Here is a 17,431-nt window from a genome sequence, read left to right as displayed (position 1 = left end):
AGAAACAGCAAAGTAACGGTGCAACAAAGGAATAACACAACAGCAAATTTGAAAAGTGTATACAAATACAAAGTAACAACACTGAAACAAATAAGCCTATAACAAACGGTACAATAATTATTAATTGAAAAGGACGTGGTTGTGGTACATTTTAATGTAATGGCTTGGTATTTAACTGGATAGACCGTACGCGTTTCGGCCCCAAGGGGTCATCTTCAGTGGCCAGACAATAGGTTACATATAATGCTACATCTCAAAATGATACTTCTAAAGATACATAAAAGTAATACTAATTCCAAATTGTATTCAAACAGGAGTACTGCCCGACTGTGATGAAAACGCGAGTCGAACTGGGTATTGTCATTACTATAAAATGTTTTCAAAAACTGGTGTACGTCTGACGTCAAAAGCCAACCTGTAATGAATGAGCAGAATGCCAATGATTCTAATGTGCTCTTTGATCCCGCAGTCAACAGAGACAAAACGAAATATTACTGAAATTAAGTTGGCAAGATTGATTTTCCTCAACACATGTATACCCACCCGGTAGTAGCAGCTCTGCCGACGTTCTCCACAGAACCCCACTCGACCCAACGACCGACCGCACGAAATCCACAGGATCGCAAGGCATCCATAGGAACATTGCCACGCTGGATTTGGTGCAGCAACATCAACACGACGAGTGTGGACAGTACATTAAGGATTAAGGTCTGCAGTGGAATGTGACGTGTGGTGACAACAACGATAGTGACTTTTCTGTTTTTTGAACGTCAGACTTCGCCAGTTTTTGAAAATATTTTATGGTAATGGAAATACCCAATTCGACTCGCGTTTTCATCACAGTCGGGCAGTACTCCTGTTTGAATACAAGTTGGAATTAGTATTTCGACTCTGTACTTTTATGTATCTTTAGAAGTATTATTTTGAGATGTAACATTATATGTAATCTGTTGTCTGGCCACTGAAGATGGCCCCTTGGGGCCGAAATGCGTGTGGTTTATAGTATAGCACTGCTCAGTGTTAAAGTTGTTGGTCATATAATTATATGTTTATCAAAAGTCTAACACTTTAGCTTACTCTTTCGATCCTTGCACACAATGTTTTTGCACTCGTGTCATTCATTCATTTTCAAATATTTTATAAGTTTTGTTTCTTTGTTGGTGTTTCTATGGTCTGCTTTTTTACAAAACAGGCTTATAGTATCGTGATACTGTCTAAATGAGCTTAATTTCTATATTTTTATGCTCCACGCAATTTAGGCTGGTGTCTTTTTCTTCTTAGTAGAGACTTCTTATGTATCTGTGTCTGCTTAGAAAGGTCGAAAAGTTCGTTTATTTCCATTTTATTATTCTTATATACGTGGATTATACTGAATCTCTTTACTGTTTTAGATGTTGTTATGCCGTTTCGTTTTTGTTTGCTGAAGGATTTTACGTTGCCCTTGTGACGCCTGACTTTGCATATAATCTCTGTAGGGTGCACTGGAATCATTAAAAAGCAAAACTTTCATTGTTCTACTAAATAACAAAAATGTAATTGGGCGTCAAGACTGCAAGAAAGTGGAACGTCACGTCGGTCTAATTGGGTCTGGAGAGAAACTGCTTAATAAAGCGGTCCAGAAAGACCCCACCATACTTCAGAAATAATTTCAAAGCTTTTCTCTCCCTTTGTGAACTTCAATTTCCGGATTACTTCCTGGATATTAATTTTTCCAAGTTCCTTTCCTCTTGTCTGTCATGCAGAGTGATGTCTGTATTGTACTTGTCCACCCTTCATATATGTCACCGCGTGTTTATTGACTCGCCAACAAATTGATTTATGAAGATTGCTGTCTTCTGGGTTGTTGCGTCGTGTAGTCTGGTAGATGTTTATCGAAGTTTCAGAGGTCCTTCCATCGCCGTGATAATGGAGGTAGCAAGGACATCTGAAACGTTGGTAAACATCTACCAGACTGCAAGGCGTAACAACCCAGAAGACAGAAATCTTCAGACTCACCGTCGTGAAAACCTCAAATCCTACATACTGATTTATTTTTATTGGGTCACCGACTTACTGACGTGTTGACTGAATCGCTGACCCACTAACTCACTGACTGGACTTACTGTTTCGTCAGATTATTTACTTTAAGACTGAATTCATCGCTGTACGACAAACTGACGTATTTTGTGAAAGGCTTACTGCAGACTGACTCACTCTTTACTTCATCTGGCCTAGGACGAATTTAGGAAGATTTGACATTAACATAGAATTATTTTTATTTTGGTTTCTACCTGCCACGTAGAGGTGGATGTATATGTGAGCGACAAACCAAATTTCCCTTTTTATTTTTATATCAAACATTGTAGTCTGCGTCCGCTACTGGTCTCGTTAATTTAATACAACTGGATACCTGTCTTTTGTTTTTCAGAGCTAATCAACAGAATAGAAACAACAGTGCCTGCAGCCATATAATCTAGTGCTCATAAAATTAAACACGAATATTTTCTTTTTGAGACATCATTTCGTTAAATTTTCATTAAACTGAGAGTCACTCCGAACAAGAGCTTAGTTAGGACTCATTTTATGTTATGTAATGATTTTGTGTACGAAGAGTACATGTTATTACAAAAGATTTTATTTTGATTTGAGTTTAAAATAGAATAAGGTTTATATTGGGCAGATTTCTCCAACAGTTTTAAATTTAGATCCCGAACACAATATTTAATGGAAACCCATTAAATATTTTCGGACTTAAAACACGCTGCTTATGGACAGCTTATCATAATGAGTTCGATTTATGCACTTTGTGGAAAGAGCGCATAGCTCATCAGTACGTTTGGTATTCAGGCAGTAAAATGTTGCTCACACAGTTTCACACATCGTGTAATATTAATTGGTGACCTTTGATGTACCTTGCGCATAGAATTAAGCTGTCGATATGGCGGTATCCATGGCAGCACAAAATGGAAGCCACGTATGAAAAATTCATCATTTTGAATGTGTTATCAGAAATATTGAGAGAAAGTAAGTAACATTACTTATTTCTTCATAAGCTTAACGATATAGGTGTTACGTATGGTACCGAAGAGCGATAATGCCCGGAAGGGGGAAAAACACTGTCGATTTGTGGAATCAGTTGTCCATTTTACCAAATATCTTCCAGTTGCTTCGTATTAATTACACATTATTACAGAACTACAAATTAGCGATGGTGTCAGATACGGCCTTATTATATTTATATTAAGACCCATTTGAACCTCTTTGTTTTACAGATCGCAAATTGATAATGTTTGATTGCATTTTTTATATTCGAGATCATTTCCGAAAGAGCAAATAAGGATGTATGCTTTTCATTAAACTGCAACTTATTTAAGTATATTACTTGCATAGTCATGCAAACTTTTCCTTATGTGGGCCGTATTACCTGCTTGTAACTTAATTTAAGTCTTTGGAAACAAATGGCCCGGGAAAATATTTTGATTCAAGAGCATTGACATAAGGGAGGAATTTTGGATATTATTTTAATAGAAGCTTACACAAGTGACTTAAACAAGTTCATTGGTGTTGTTAGGATAATAAAATCGTGAAGGTTGTTGTGGGCTGGGCATGTTGATAGAATTGGATGGACAATGAATACATTCATTCATACGTAGTTGTACATTTATACATATACATTCAGAAGCCTATGTATACACGTTTCGAGATAGCTAAGTCAGTAAAGTGGCTGTCTATTCGCAGGATGATCTGGGTTCGATTGCCGGACGAAACAAGGATTTATCTCTCTGTCATCACGTCCAGGAATGTTCCTTGCCGAACTTCCTCCTCTCTTCCCGGCCTTGTATCGGTCGATGTCGTCTTTTTGTGTGTTTTCATATTCCCCGAGTGATTCCAACTGAAGACCCAGGTCCTGTGCTTTGTGCTTTGTTGTGCGCAGTTTCCGCCTGAGCTTCAAGCGGAAGGAGCACGGCAGTTACCGCAGCGAGAGGCGGGAACAGCGCGACAGTTTGTCCGCGGCAGTTCCTGCCAAATTCATCCGCGCCACGACAGTGAAGCCGCAGACTCTGAACCCGCGCTGGAACGAGAAGTTTCGATTGTGAGTTTATCCTTTGTACTGCCATGCCCGAGTATACTTCGGGGACGGAGGGTTTATGAAAAGGGTGTTAACCCGTCTAACATTTTGAAAAATGAAAGCTAAAGAAGTTTTACTTTCTTGGTCCAGCTACTGCCTTTTTATACCTCTTTAAGACTCAGAAGTGGAAGAAATTCCTACTGCAAAAAATCCACGTTATGCGTCTTGATATGACGCAAAGGTATATAAAATCTTAGTATGAAATAATATAAATTTATCGTTTCTTGCAGTGATATCGATGACGTTGCTAGTGACATTCTTCATCTGGATATTTGGTAAGTTTTTATAATGATTGGCATGATTATTTGTGTTAGTGTAGAAGTATTATAGTTAGACTGCTTGCAAAAAATATCTGGCTGATAGCCATCTGAACTTTCTTAAAATTGTAATTCCTTGTAGTACATGCAGTCTGCGTCACGTAAAACAATTTTAATAGGCTTTTGTTCGCAAAGAAAATTTGTATTTTTCATCAAATGGTAACGACTCGTAAGTAGAAGATTGTTATTCTACCATACTTAATATAATTTACGTTTTTAAGATTTATTCATATGGCCTCTTTACAGCGAGAATAATATATTGCCTTTCCTTCTAAATGTCTGAAAAACGCACTATATTCTATTTTTTCTTTTCCTATTTTCCTCTCGAGTTGAACTTTCAGTTTTTCTACTCTTATGAAAGGAAAGCATGGTCCAGTACGTTCGCATTATGCTGAACAGAGCCACCTGTCGGCGCAGTAGAAAGACATTGTCAGACAAGAAAATAAAATCGATTGTCAGTGATACGTTAACACATATGAGTCAGAAGGTGAAAGGTAATATGTTATTGTGTATGTACTGGCATCATCAGCACAGATGTTCCGAGACTTGACAGTGTCTCTGCGTGTGAAGAGTGTTACAAGCAGATGTTGTCGCACTGGTACGGCGTTTTCGATACCAGTCGCCAAATTTTCGGATACAGGATAAAGGAGATTATTTAAACAAAGAAACTGTAATGGAGTTCGGTTCCCGGCAAGTGTAAAAAGTTTTCCTTTACCACCATAGTTTCCAGCCCCCTTCTACCAGTCGTCTACCAAACGACCACCATGGATCTTTTACCCGGTTATAAAGCGGCCGGGTGTTAACGCTGATATTAACAATTTTAGGGTTAAAATCACAAAAGCTCTATTTTCACGACCCCTGTACAGCTTCATGGCGTATTGGAAGTGGCAGCTTTAGCATTGCTCAGTGAAATTGTAGACGCTTTCTAATGTTATAATGCCATTGATTGCACATTGGTGATTCCTCTGATGCAGGGACCACGATGACGAGTCATCGGTATTCGACGCCGTCAGTAAGCTGAACGAGGTGCGGGGGGTCAAGGGACTGGGTCGCTTCTTCAAGCAGATTGCCCAGAGCGCTCGGTCCGGCAGCCAGGACGACTTCCTGGGCTGTGTGAACGTCCCTCTGCAGGTAACCACTGTGAACCTGCACGATGGATCTACAGCAGTTGCAGCGTTTAGTTATTATGGACGTGTGGAATCTTTGCCTTTGCATGGTCACATTGCTGATTTGTTATTAGGTATTGCTCGAAAAATGAGAATACAAATTGGTTACTTTGCCGTAACAGAGAAAATAAACAGAACCGCTGTAAAATGTTACAAAAATAATAGCAGCAGTTTTTGTCAGAACTTCGTAACTTTTTCGATGGTAAAAAAATAAACCAAAAGAACTCTAAATTTTCATTAAGTAAGCCGAAAACGAAAATCTGACATTTCCGTCCTCTATTGATACTACAGAGTCTTCAATGTCCAAGCTGGGTCTACGTAGTGTAACTTGAAATACCAGTTTTGTGAAATAGGCTTGTTTTTGTGAATTTTCAAGACTCATGGATACATGCCACCGTTTCGCAGAAACATATTGTCTTCATCATCAGAACTGAAGTGACGTTGGGAAGTGGACGGATTTATGCAGGGTTCGATGAAAGGAAGGCTGAGGGAGGAGTGAACCAATCAGGAGCGAGGATTGAGGGGGAGGGGTCCGAGTCAATAGCGAGTCTCCAAACAAGCTCGTTTTTTATCTCCTATTTATCTGATTTTCAGGATATTCCATCAACTGGGCTTGATTGCTGGTACCAGCTAGAGGCTCGAACCCAGCGCTCCAACGTACAAGGCCGAATAAGACTCAAACTGTGGCTATCTACCCGGGAGGACCGAGGCAACTCGGAGGAGGACAACTGGTCCGAGATCCGACAGCAGGAGCGCCTTCACACGATCTTCATCTCCTATGAATTGGACCACATCTCGGTCAGACACCTTGAAACTTCTTTACTTTTCTCCTCTTTTCATGTTTCCTTCACACTATCTTTCTTTCTGCATTTTGTTCCTTCTCTTTCTGTTCCCTTTTCCATCCTTGTTTCATTTTTCTTTATTTATTTCTTCCTTTCTCTTGTAGTCAGTCCACTTTTACTATCTTAATTAACTTGTCTAAATCTTTCTCAGCGTCTGAATTGAATGAAGTCTTCTCGGGTGATCGGCCGAGCTTCCATCGTCTCGTAGATTGCCACCAGAAATCGTCCGGAAGACTTCACGCTACTTTCGGAAATGTGTAATGCCCATGCAATTGCAGAGTCCGTCGTGGGAGTGGAGTGGCGAGCTACCCCACGTCGCCCTCACGATCCTGCATCAGCACGCCATCCAGGGTGACGTGACGGACCTGCAGCTGGCCATGGTGCGATGGATTGCGTACTCGAACAAGGCGCTGGAACTACCGTTGGATTATAGGATACTTTACAGGCTGCTGCAAGAACTGGACCAGCAATGGAATTTACTAACCCTGACCAAGGAAGAAGTGAGTTATGCTTGACATGTAAATTTTTCGTTGCTGATCATGAGGTAATATTTTTTCGGTCTGGATTGATTTGGTGTTTGGAAGAACTTGCCCCCATCACATTTCGAGAATTAAACCCGAGTTTCCATGGACTCTTCAACAGTACAGATCGTATGTATTACAATGGCAATATGCTGAGAAAAGATTTATTTAAATAAAAAGTAGCATTTCAAGGGTTAAAGGTAATGTTTATTATAATCACGTGACTTGGGATATTTGAACATTCGCCTTACTCTCTATTAGCAACACAACAGATAGCTACTGCACAGCCATGTTTGCATCATCTTTCTTTATCACTATGTACGTATTGTAATTAATTCTCATTTCTAATCATCTTATTTATCCCCTGTATTTTCTTTGCTTCGTCTTTCTCTCTCCCGTTTCTTCTTCCCTTATTCTCTTTCCCATCTGTCCGTTTCTTTCTTACTCGTCCTGTTCCTTTTACCTTTGTCACGCTCTTCTTATTCCCTTCTCTTCCTCGCCATCCCGTAATTATTTTCCCTTGTCCTTCCTTCTCTTCATCCTATTCTTGTCTCACGTGTCACGCGTCGCTGCTGCCAACAGGAGGAATACCTCGCCGAGTCCTTCAACATGTTCCTAGACCACTCGCTGCAGCTGCTAAGGAAGCATCGTCAGCTCTTCCCGCCACACAACAGAGTCGCCATGTGCCGCCTCGAATACCTGCTCAGGTACGCTGATTCACTGAATGATTTATTCCTTGTTGTCACCATATCAGCCATTTGTCTTCCTCACGTAGTAAAATGGCACGTCTCCAGCCTTGTTTAATGTACTAAACCGCAGTTTATAAACGACAACTCGGCGTCTCCTATGAAAGACAGACATTAAACAAAGCACACGTCGTCCGACCCCCCCCCCCCCCCCCCAACAGACAGACGAGCATGGCAAGTTATCGCCCGGTGGAGTAACAACAATTCAATTCAATTCCTTTATTGAGTGATAATTCTCAAGTAAATGGGCTTAATTTCACTGATCACAATTATAATTTTTGAAAAGCCGACTGAAATCGGTAAGCAAAATACGATCTTTGTTAAAGACGTCGATGTTCCTACAGACTGCATTGGCAGCAGAAACGCATTTAACCTCGAAGTTACGATGTTCGGTAAAGGTAGTGTTGTCGCCGATAGACCTAGTGGGCATGCGGAGACTAACTGTATCAAAAACAGATGGCGACGGCGACGACGATGCGAATCTCTCACCGGCTTTTAATGATTATCGGCACCTTCTGGTTCTTGTGCGAGATTAAAATTGAGTGTTATGAGAATGATTAATTATAAATAAGAAATTAGCGACTGTGATAACAAACCACCGTGCCATCTGATTGGGGGGGACTGAGGAAAACCACAAGAACGTGCAGTCGACGTATCCGTTATCTTTCCGAACGCGAAGCTATCACTTTTTCGAGTCGCCCAACCTCGATCAGAAATTGCAATCAGTAGAAATGAATCTAGTGACGTCGAATTCTAATTTACGTTGTTGCCAAAGAGCTAGATATTAAGTTATAAGAAAATGATGTGAATAGTAGCGGCGATATTAAAGCCGAGAAAATTGCGAGAAACCAATAACTTCGGGTTTGCCGATTTTGAAGAGAATTTAATTGTCCACACGCAGAACCATCTTTGTACACGCAGCCGTGAAAACTCAAAATCCTGCTTTTCGGAAAATGTATTTCGTTTCCTGAAATTGTGTAATTTTTGTCCCTTACTCTGGCACCGGCATATTATAAAATTGGTTATATAACAAATATAAAAATATTGAGACAGTATACATTAAACAAATAATAGCAGATGACAAAGCAGGGCCGAACAGGCTCTCATTTCTGTTGTCGTATTTTGTAGACCACGCGAGTAGAAGTAACATGTAAATTCAAAATTTCACAGTCATTGCACATACCATATAATAAACACCGCGTAAAAGCTTTAAATAACACAGGATATGAAACAGCAGAGAGATCTTGTAGCAAGTCGTGTTGTGCGTTATAAAAAGAGCTAACGGGTTTTAAAAATATTATTTTTAAATTTCCCTGTCCCTGTTGAATGTAGTTGTCCACACTTTTTGATCAAACCCTTTTATGCTCCACAGCTCCCCTTGGCAAGGCGTGTAACAAAAGGACAGCCTTTATCACAGTGTCATCTGCGTGGACTTTATTGGCGAAGTTAATGAGGGTAATAGACCTGGATATTGTTTGTATCAAAAGATAGGCGTACCCAGTGCAGGAATTCACGGATATAAACAAGATTAACCAAACTTCGTAGGTAATTAATATTTCTGATCAAGTTTGCGAAGTCCCGGGTTTGAAACTGTCTGGAATAAGCTGAAATTTTGTTGTTTTTTCTCAGCACCGCCATGCAAATGACGGGACAATACGTCAAAATAGCACAAAATTTCAGTCTGTAAATTAATGTATTTTTAATAAATCTCTTTTGCTGACTCCTATTTCGTCATTGACTAGGTCTACTGGGCTACTGTCAACAAATAAAGATAAATTGATTTTAAAGTGAAAACTACGTGACTCTTAGGGACTACTAAATATAAACTGGCTCGATGTATAAATTTTAGAAAGGAAATTCGACTTTTTTTTTCGATTTCAGTTTTTCATCCGAACTTGAAAGTTTAAGGGGAAACAAAACGTAAGATTTATTATGTTGTACTGTTGTATGTAAGGCATAATACATGTTTTTGTGGGTCCTTAAAAGTGTTACTTGAGGTGTGTAAAATTAATTATAGTTATGAATTGTGAGATTCGTACTTGTACGACAGAAGTTTCTTACAACAGATTTTTGGCAGACGGTTCAAAGTAGGTAGTCAGTGAATTTAATTTTAATTCTTGCAAAGCAGTTTAATCAAATCAAGCTATAATCAAAACAATTTGACAAAATTTAGTATTCGTCTACCGTACCAACTTTCATCGGAATCAGTACTGAGTTCGGACGTCTGCTTGCGTACTCCTTCGATTTTATTCGAAACAAAATGACGCTTAGACCTATGTTGCCCTGATACGTCCATTTTCATTGCTATATCAATCGGTGGTCTATCTGTCCGTTGAGGAACAGATTACTCTTTTTCTATTCCGCCAGTGTTTACTCTCGCTCACGAGGGTTCACACCCCACTCAGCCAACAGTGCTGAAGTTCGTGTTCAAGAGTCTGCCTTGTAAATATGAAATGATGTCACGTTAAAGGAGTATAAACACAGCCTTTCCTCAATTTTATGGTGAGAAGTGAATTTTCTGTTTACTAAAATGTTTGCACTATATTGAAGAAGGTTAAATTTTAAAATTGGATCACACATTTTCCAAATCAGTTCTTTATGTTTCGTCCTTTCAATCATTGCAGTTACGCTGAATATAGGCAAATATACTTTTTTATCTCTGTGTTCTTTCTAATGTAAAGGACGTGAAAAAGATTTCAAATAAATGTTACAGACAGCGGTGACAAATCTGTGGTGTATCGTGAACTGACCTCGCGCGATGTGCCGATATAATGCTTTCTTTACTTGAAATGCGTAGAATGAAGGCAAATGGCGAGTTATTAGATCCTCATGGTGTCATGATATCTGTGTGTCTGCACCACGGAATATATTTTGAACCATCTGATAGAATTTCAAGAAACTTTGTACCTGAGACCACCCAGAACTTTGCAATTTTTTGTGTTATAAGTAAGAGCAACTTGGCTGCCGTGCGAACTTATATATTAAATAATTGTTTAATTAACATTATTTTTATTACCTTTGTAATCCTTACTGCGACAGACAAACCCTATCCGATACTTCAAGCAGATTTAGCAGTGTTTAACATACAAACTTGGTGTGTTGAAACAGGTGTTTGGGTTTAATTTCCACAATGAAAGCCTTTTGGAAATGCTGCCCTTTCAACAAAGAAATCAGAGGTGAAATCATCATGTCATTGAAAAAGGGGACGTTGGAATGGTGAGTCTCATTCTGTGGATTTATCATTGCCTTGTAATAGAGTGTTCCAAGATACGGAATTTTCTTATCGTATTTGCTCGAATGAAATGCGTATCAGAAGTTTAAGACGATAAATTGGAAGAAATGTTCATACATGTAGAGTGTAAGAAAGATTTATTTCAATAGTTTTTAAATATATAAAACAAAGACATATCAATATTTATATATATATATATATCTTAATTTAGTCCTTAATAAGAATGTTTTCAGTCTTTGTATCTCGTGACGTACTCAATTATTTAAACGGGCATTTCTGGAGATACTTTGAGAAGAAAGTGAGAATTATATTCGGGTAAATACAGTAATAGTATTCTAAATTCATCTTGTTTATTGTTACTGTTTGATTCGGAAGTAATTATAATATACATATTTAAGATTACACTTCTAAGTACTAAACTCGCCCTTTGGCTGTTACATTCTGATGGGAACATTGCAAACTCCAACAAACAGACTTAATAAATGTCAGTGTCACTGTTGGGAATACGAATGCATTGTCTGAGCGACAGGTAAACGGACGCCGTTCTCCATTAGTTAACGCGTTTATACACAACCGAACTGCACCTTTTAAAGACGACTGTCAGCACATCAAACAATAAATCAGAGATAAATCTAACGAGATTTGAAATGTATACTCTTTGAAGCACACTTACATTCCAGATGTATTTTTTACGACACATTCTTTGATCCGAGATAGTTGTTGGCGTTAGTTCATTCTAGTACAAATGTGATCTCAGATCATTGATACGTCTTAGGTTATTATTGCACTAATGTGATCCAGGCCCTATTTTGCGCAAGTGGGATCGGAAACAGACGGACAGACGAGCCAATAAGGTGTTCTTCGCTCACGCTAGAGCGTGAAGAACACCTAATACAACGCGCATTGACGTCGTATAATTTCTGTAGGTTATAGTGATGATTATTCTGAGAACCAGAACGAAAGTCGTTTGTAAGTAGCGAGGACAATATTTCAGGCTGCTGAAAGTTGAAGCAGGTCGTAGCACTGTGTTGTAAAGAATTAACTTTATAATATGTAATTTTGAAACTGACAAGTTGCAAGTGTTGGCAGAAAACTTAGTTGATTAAAAGCGTGATGCTATATCATGTGGTAAGCCCGAACAGATTGTTTAACTGCGTTTGAATCTTTCCAGGCTTATTAAGGTTTAGAAATGTCTTGTCTCATTCTCTTCTCGAGGACGGTCATGCACGAAGGAACCCAGTTTCACGTAATAAGTTTCAAGCAAACAGTTCCTTTCTCTTCAGCATAAAGGAGGAACCATTCGACTCATTCACCATCGTATCATCAGCCACCACTGACAATGCTTTTTATGATAATGTTGCGTATACTCTGTCAACACTATGAATTTACCTCATAGTACTCGCAAATTTCGGGAAATGATAAAAAAAATAAACCGTGGCTCAAGGTTGTGTGATGTTGTAGTATGATTAGTGTTGTAACAGTGACTTCCATCTGAAGTAAGTGAACACCGACGTCAAAAAAGTATGCTGATAGAATTTTCATTGAAGTAAATTAGGCTGAACCTTTCCACTCTTGTTCATTCATACTTGCTGCTAGTTTTTACGTGGATCGAATCCTACAGGAGAAAGTAGCTGAAACAAGTTTCTAATATTTTAGTCAGAATTAACCGAATAAAAACGTGCTATCCATTGCTCCCGTTTTGTGTGATTTAGGGCGCCTTACACTCTCTAATTAAATTTCACGGTCGGTAGAGAAACATGAGTATAAAACATAAGTTCATTAAAATCTACCTAGTACGCTGTTAACTCAAAGTTCAGTTTTGCCATTGATATAAAATCAGGTATTTCAGTATAGTTGGTATAGGTTTGTATGTACGTGGCCGTTATTCCATCCCTTTTATGTACAGAGGATTTAAAAAGTCAGTACTTTCTCCCTTCATTTTGCAGGCGAACACAATTAGCTTTAATACTCAGAATTTGGCCATGTCTATAACCTGACTATATTAATTACACGTACGGAACTGGTAGGGGCTTTTCATAATCCTCTGTAGTGTGGTTTAGTAAACGTGAGTCGTTTTATATTCCTTTAATAACTTTGTAAAGCAACGAAAAATACGAAGGCGTGCTGAAAAGTATTGCCTAATCTATTTTTTCAATAACGGGAACATACATTTTGCTGAATCAAAAACGCTATCTTTAATTTTAAGCAGTTACCTTAATATATCACTGCAGTCTACACACTTCCACTAACTTTCGCGTAGTTTCGTAAGTCACTTTAGAACTGCTCGTCTTGTTGACGGAACAACTACGTAGCTGTCTTGACTTCGTCGCCTGATAAGATAATTCCCTCTCAGATGTTCCTTCAGTTTCGGGAAAAGCTGGAAATATGACGGAGTACGGCGGGTGGCCCAACACGGTGAAACTGAAGCGGTTAGATCATTTGGTAATAAATTTGTTTTGAAAACTGGAAATTGGAGGATGACCCTCTACGCGTAAGACCAGAATATTGAATTGCATTTTGCTGTTAGATTATAAATGACTTTATTTAGACAACATAAGATGTAATTCTCAGAGTCTGTGCTATAAGACAGTAGGTTTATTACTTCTATCTGGAAAATCTTATTTCTTTTTAAGTAAAAAATAAGTTTAGGAATATAAAGATAATGAACTGTAGTCCTTCTCTATTCAGTTGAAAATCTGTGTATTTATAAATGAAATTCTTCGCATTCTCTCTTGTATTGTAAAGGGTTTAAACAGAAGATAGGTATTAGTAACCTCAGTTGTTGATGAGCGCATAAATCCACTAGTATTTCTAGGTATTTTGAAGATCTGAGGAGCTGGACACCCCCAGGAACAGAGAGGAAGGCTTTCACAAATTCATTTAAAAAGAGTTTGTATGATGAGCAAAATCAAAATGTGTGTTAACTCTTATAATTTTCTCAACATGCTGCACCTTAAATATCAAATTATACATCAACTTCTCAATTTTTGTTCACCGCTTAAGGACAAGGAATGCATGTGATATTCTAACCAAATATTACATCCCTCACAGGTATGAAGAAATCCATAGCGAAGAACATTTATCAATGACGAGAGGCAGCGAAATGGTGATTGAAGGTCTCGTTCACCTCATCACTCTGCTGTTGGTTGATCTGCAGAAAGGACTGGATTATTACAATAGTCTGTTTGAAACGTAAGTAACATTTATGGTCTCTTTATTAAATCTTTGAAGAAACAACCTCATAGCTTGTGGATCAGTTTGAATAAGGAACATCAACTAGTGAATGAATTTAATATAATAATTCATTCACCGTCGATACACAAACTTAAAATGTTGTTAAAATTTTTACTTAAAATTACATAAAATTACAACATTTTAAGATATAAAGTGAATGAATTGCTGACTGAGTGACTGACTAGCCAACTAACTAGATAATGAACTGGTTCTATGATCCAGAGTCTGTCCATAAATCTTGATAATTAATCAGCTGTTCAAAAAGCCCGCCATTGTATGCTATCTTCAGCCAGCAGAAACCAGAACCTTCTTCTGTAGATTCGATTTTCATTTTATTTCATCCATGTCTAGATCTTAAAAGTGGCTTCTCTTCCTTTCAAATATTCTCATTAATATTTATTTCTTATTTCCGCTGTCTGTAATCAATTATTAACTAATTAACACTGTAATAAGTGAACATTAAGATTCAGTATAGCAAATGTGAAATAAAGTTACTGGACACATTATTGATTTTCTTATAATTTTCACGTCCTTATCTACTGTTCCCATAAGTTTAATTTTAATTTTATCGTCCTATTTCCACTCATACTTTCATGTTACTGCTATTCAAGATGCTTCCCATAAAAATTACACAGGATTTCTTGTTTCCTCTGTTAGGTGACCTGTATATATTATATGTTTCTTGTTGTTTGTATCCTCTTTTTCAATTTATTTGTTCTGTCGTGCATATAAATCACATCGGCTGAAATGGGTAATATATATATATATATATATATATATATATATATGACAAATGAAGTATTAGCTGGAAAACCTTGGATTAAAAATGTCACCTACATTGTAAGTCACACAGATGGAAGCTGAAACCATGATAATTATTAGTGAGGCTTTTCACTATTTTTATAAAAGGGTTATGTAATGCGATTCTAATGAATTCTGACATCAAAATCCAAGACACAATCAACACTACACCAGTTGTGTATTAATTACACTTTCATTAAAATAACTATTACTGTGATTGTTAATCTTATTCGTTTATGTTTGCAGGACAAATGGGGTTCCTTATTTTAGTGTCGTGTACAAGCAGCTGGAAAAAATGGTAAGTACCCATATCTTTACATGATAATATTAAAATACCTGTACATGTTACAGTCTGTGAAACATACAATGAGTCTTTCTTATTTGCTATTTTCTGGATCCATTAGATTAATCTTATCATGTACGTATTAACAAGTGGTATCAACCTATCATGTCAAATCATTTTCCGCTCTCTGTAATTTGTATATGACAGGTTGAATAAATATATATTGTATTAATATGTAGGACTATTTCATAAAATATGTTTTGTACTTGTACATTAATGAAATGTCTTTAATTTAAGTAATTAAAATAATTATTTTTATATACAAACCTGGTAAGATAACAATTTAGAAACTGGACATTTAGACTAGGAATGTAACAGTGATTCCAGGCCTACTTGGTGATGACAAAACAGCACCATTGTTTTCATATCAGGAAAGTCCAAAGTATCTGGTTCTGTGTTTTGTCATTGGTGTGCTGGTCCCTTATATCAGTCAGTAAATGGTTTTCTTTTTTAAATAGAATTTGTGCAATATAAGACATATTTTAAGCACATTTTTTAATGTTAAGATAGTTCTAACTGTAACTGATGCTTTGCCACATCATATGTCTTGAAACTATTATTCCACATACAATAAAACCTCTGTTAACCGACCCTCAATTATCTGACTCCTGCATTAACTGACCGAATTTCAACCAGATCGGTTTCTACCAGCGAGAGTCAGTAAAGCGAGACCCATGCTGTACCACTTGCAATTCCAAGAACAATTAGACAGTGAAAAGTGTTGCATAAAGTTCTAATTTAAATTTGAATGGTATGCAAATGTTTCAGTCCTGTAAAAATGCCAGGATAAAGTTATCCCTGTGTCTAATTGCCATTCCATGAAGGTGTGTAGAGAATGTGGCAGTAAAGCTCCACCTATAATCAGACACTTTAATAATCTATCCCAGGTGTTAAAAAATTTAACAATTTAATAAACTTATGGATTTGTTATATGGTGACACTGAAAGGGGTTAAATATATTGCACTAATTCTTGGAAAAGGCAAACAGTATAAAATAGAATTATTGTTTCAGGTATAAGCAATACTGATATCAGAACAAGTTCAGAATTTCTGTTGACATGTTTTTAAGGAAATTCTGTTTTTAACCTGTAAATTCTCAGTATATATAGGGTACTGTTGGAAAAATAATGTTATATGTACCCCTTGTTGTTGATGTTGTCATGTGTCTCCAAACCAGATTTTGAATGTGAAGATCTGTATTCTCTCTGTTGTGCCTTACTGTATTCATCAGTCCAACTTGTTTGTACTCACTTCATCTGTTCAGTTTCTTGTGTTCTTGTAATAATAAAGTTAGAGATACCTTAGACCTTAACAACAATCCATGAAGGCATACAGCAACAGGAGGCAACACTCCATGAATTATACACCTCAGTACTAAGGTGAATAGTCAGTTTCATGGTTGATGACTTTACTCCATTACTCTTCAGAACTTGTTACATAGGAGGCTATGTGAATTAGAGAAAATCTTATCCCAGTGCAATTTTGTGTACAAGTCTTAGAGTTTTTGAGATAATTAAACAAAAGGGATATTTATAGTGTCTTCTAACTCAAGAACTGTTAGACTGATTTTGATCAGATTTTGTAGAGTAAGTCCTTATCTACCCCAACAATTTTATGCTGTTAATAAGAGAGTACACAATAGAATTCATGAATTAAAAATTTAGAGCCACTGACAGAATGAATGTGCCAGAAATGTAATGTTATGTGTACATTTCCTAACTTTAATTGTAAAAGGTTCTGATAATGGTGTATTATAATTTGGTTTAATGAGTTTTTTTAACACAAGATGGACAAAGTCTAAAAACTCCGTAATCCAGATTTCCTATCATGTTGATAAAATGTAACATTTTGGAAACTGACCTGTTTCCATCATGAGGCATATATGAGAATGGGAAATGTAATCATGGAGATCTAGTCTAGGTTCCATATTCATTAGCATGTCTTATGATGGAAACATCCTTCTTTTTGTATGTGTATTGTAAATTAACAATTGTTAAATATGCCCTCATCAGAAACAATCAGTAATTAGTTTAGCATCTGATAACAGGATGAAGTGAGAACAATGCAAGAACAGTAAATGTCTTTTCAAAGTTGATCCTTTCAATGTAAAAGTGTTAGTAG

General features: G+C 37.2%; 1 protein-coding gene across 8 annotated transcripts in view; it reads left to right on the top strand.

Moving 5' to 3' along the window:
* Positions 1–17,431, top strand: part of unc-13-4A (BAI1 associated protein 3) — a 295,285-nt gene that overhangs the window by 259,981 nt on the left and 17,873 nt on the right. For all 8 annotated transcript variants that reach the window (XM_087356919.1, XM_087356920.1, XM_087356915.1 and 5 more), the window contains 9 exons: positions 3,914–4,072; positions 4,339–4,383; positions 5,400–5,556; positions 6,186–6,389; positions 6,712–6,933; positions 7,537–7,661; positions 10,809–10,916; positions 13,984–14,124; positions 15,214–15,265. In XM_087356919.1, the coding sequence (XP_087213045.1) occupies positions 3,914–4,072; positions 4,339–4,383; positions 5,400–5,556; positions 6,186–6,389; positions 6,712–6,933; positions 7,537–7,661; positions 10,809–10,916; positions 13,984–14,124; positions 15,214–15,265 (1,213 nt within the window). The remainder of the gene's footprint in view (positions 1–3,913; positions 4,073–4,338; positions 4,384–5,399; positions 5,557–6,185; positions 6,390–6,711; positions 6,934–7,536; positions 7,662–10,808; positions 10,917–13,983; positions 14,125–15,213; positions 15,266–17,431) is intronic.

Source organism: Zootermopsis nevadensis, unplaced genomic scaffold (assembly GCF_977971745.1).
Source record: "Zootermopsis nevadensis isolate Lab colony 2312 unplaced genomic scaffold, Znev_1.0 Znev_ptg000028l, whole genome shotgun sequence".
NCBI lineage: Eukaryota > Metazoa > Arthropoda > Insecta > Blattodea > Termopsidae > Zootermopsis > Zootermopsis nevadensis.
The sequence above is the reverse complement of the archived record's forward strand: the minus strand, read 5'-3'. Positions and strand labels throughout refer to the sequence as shown.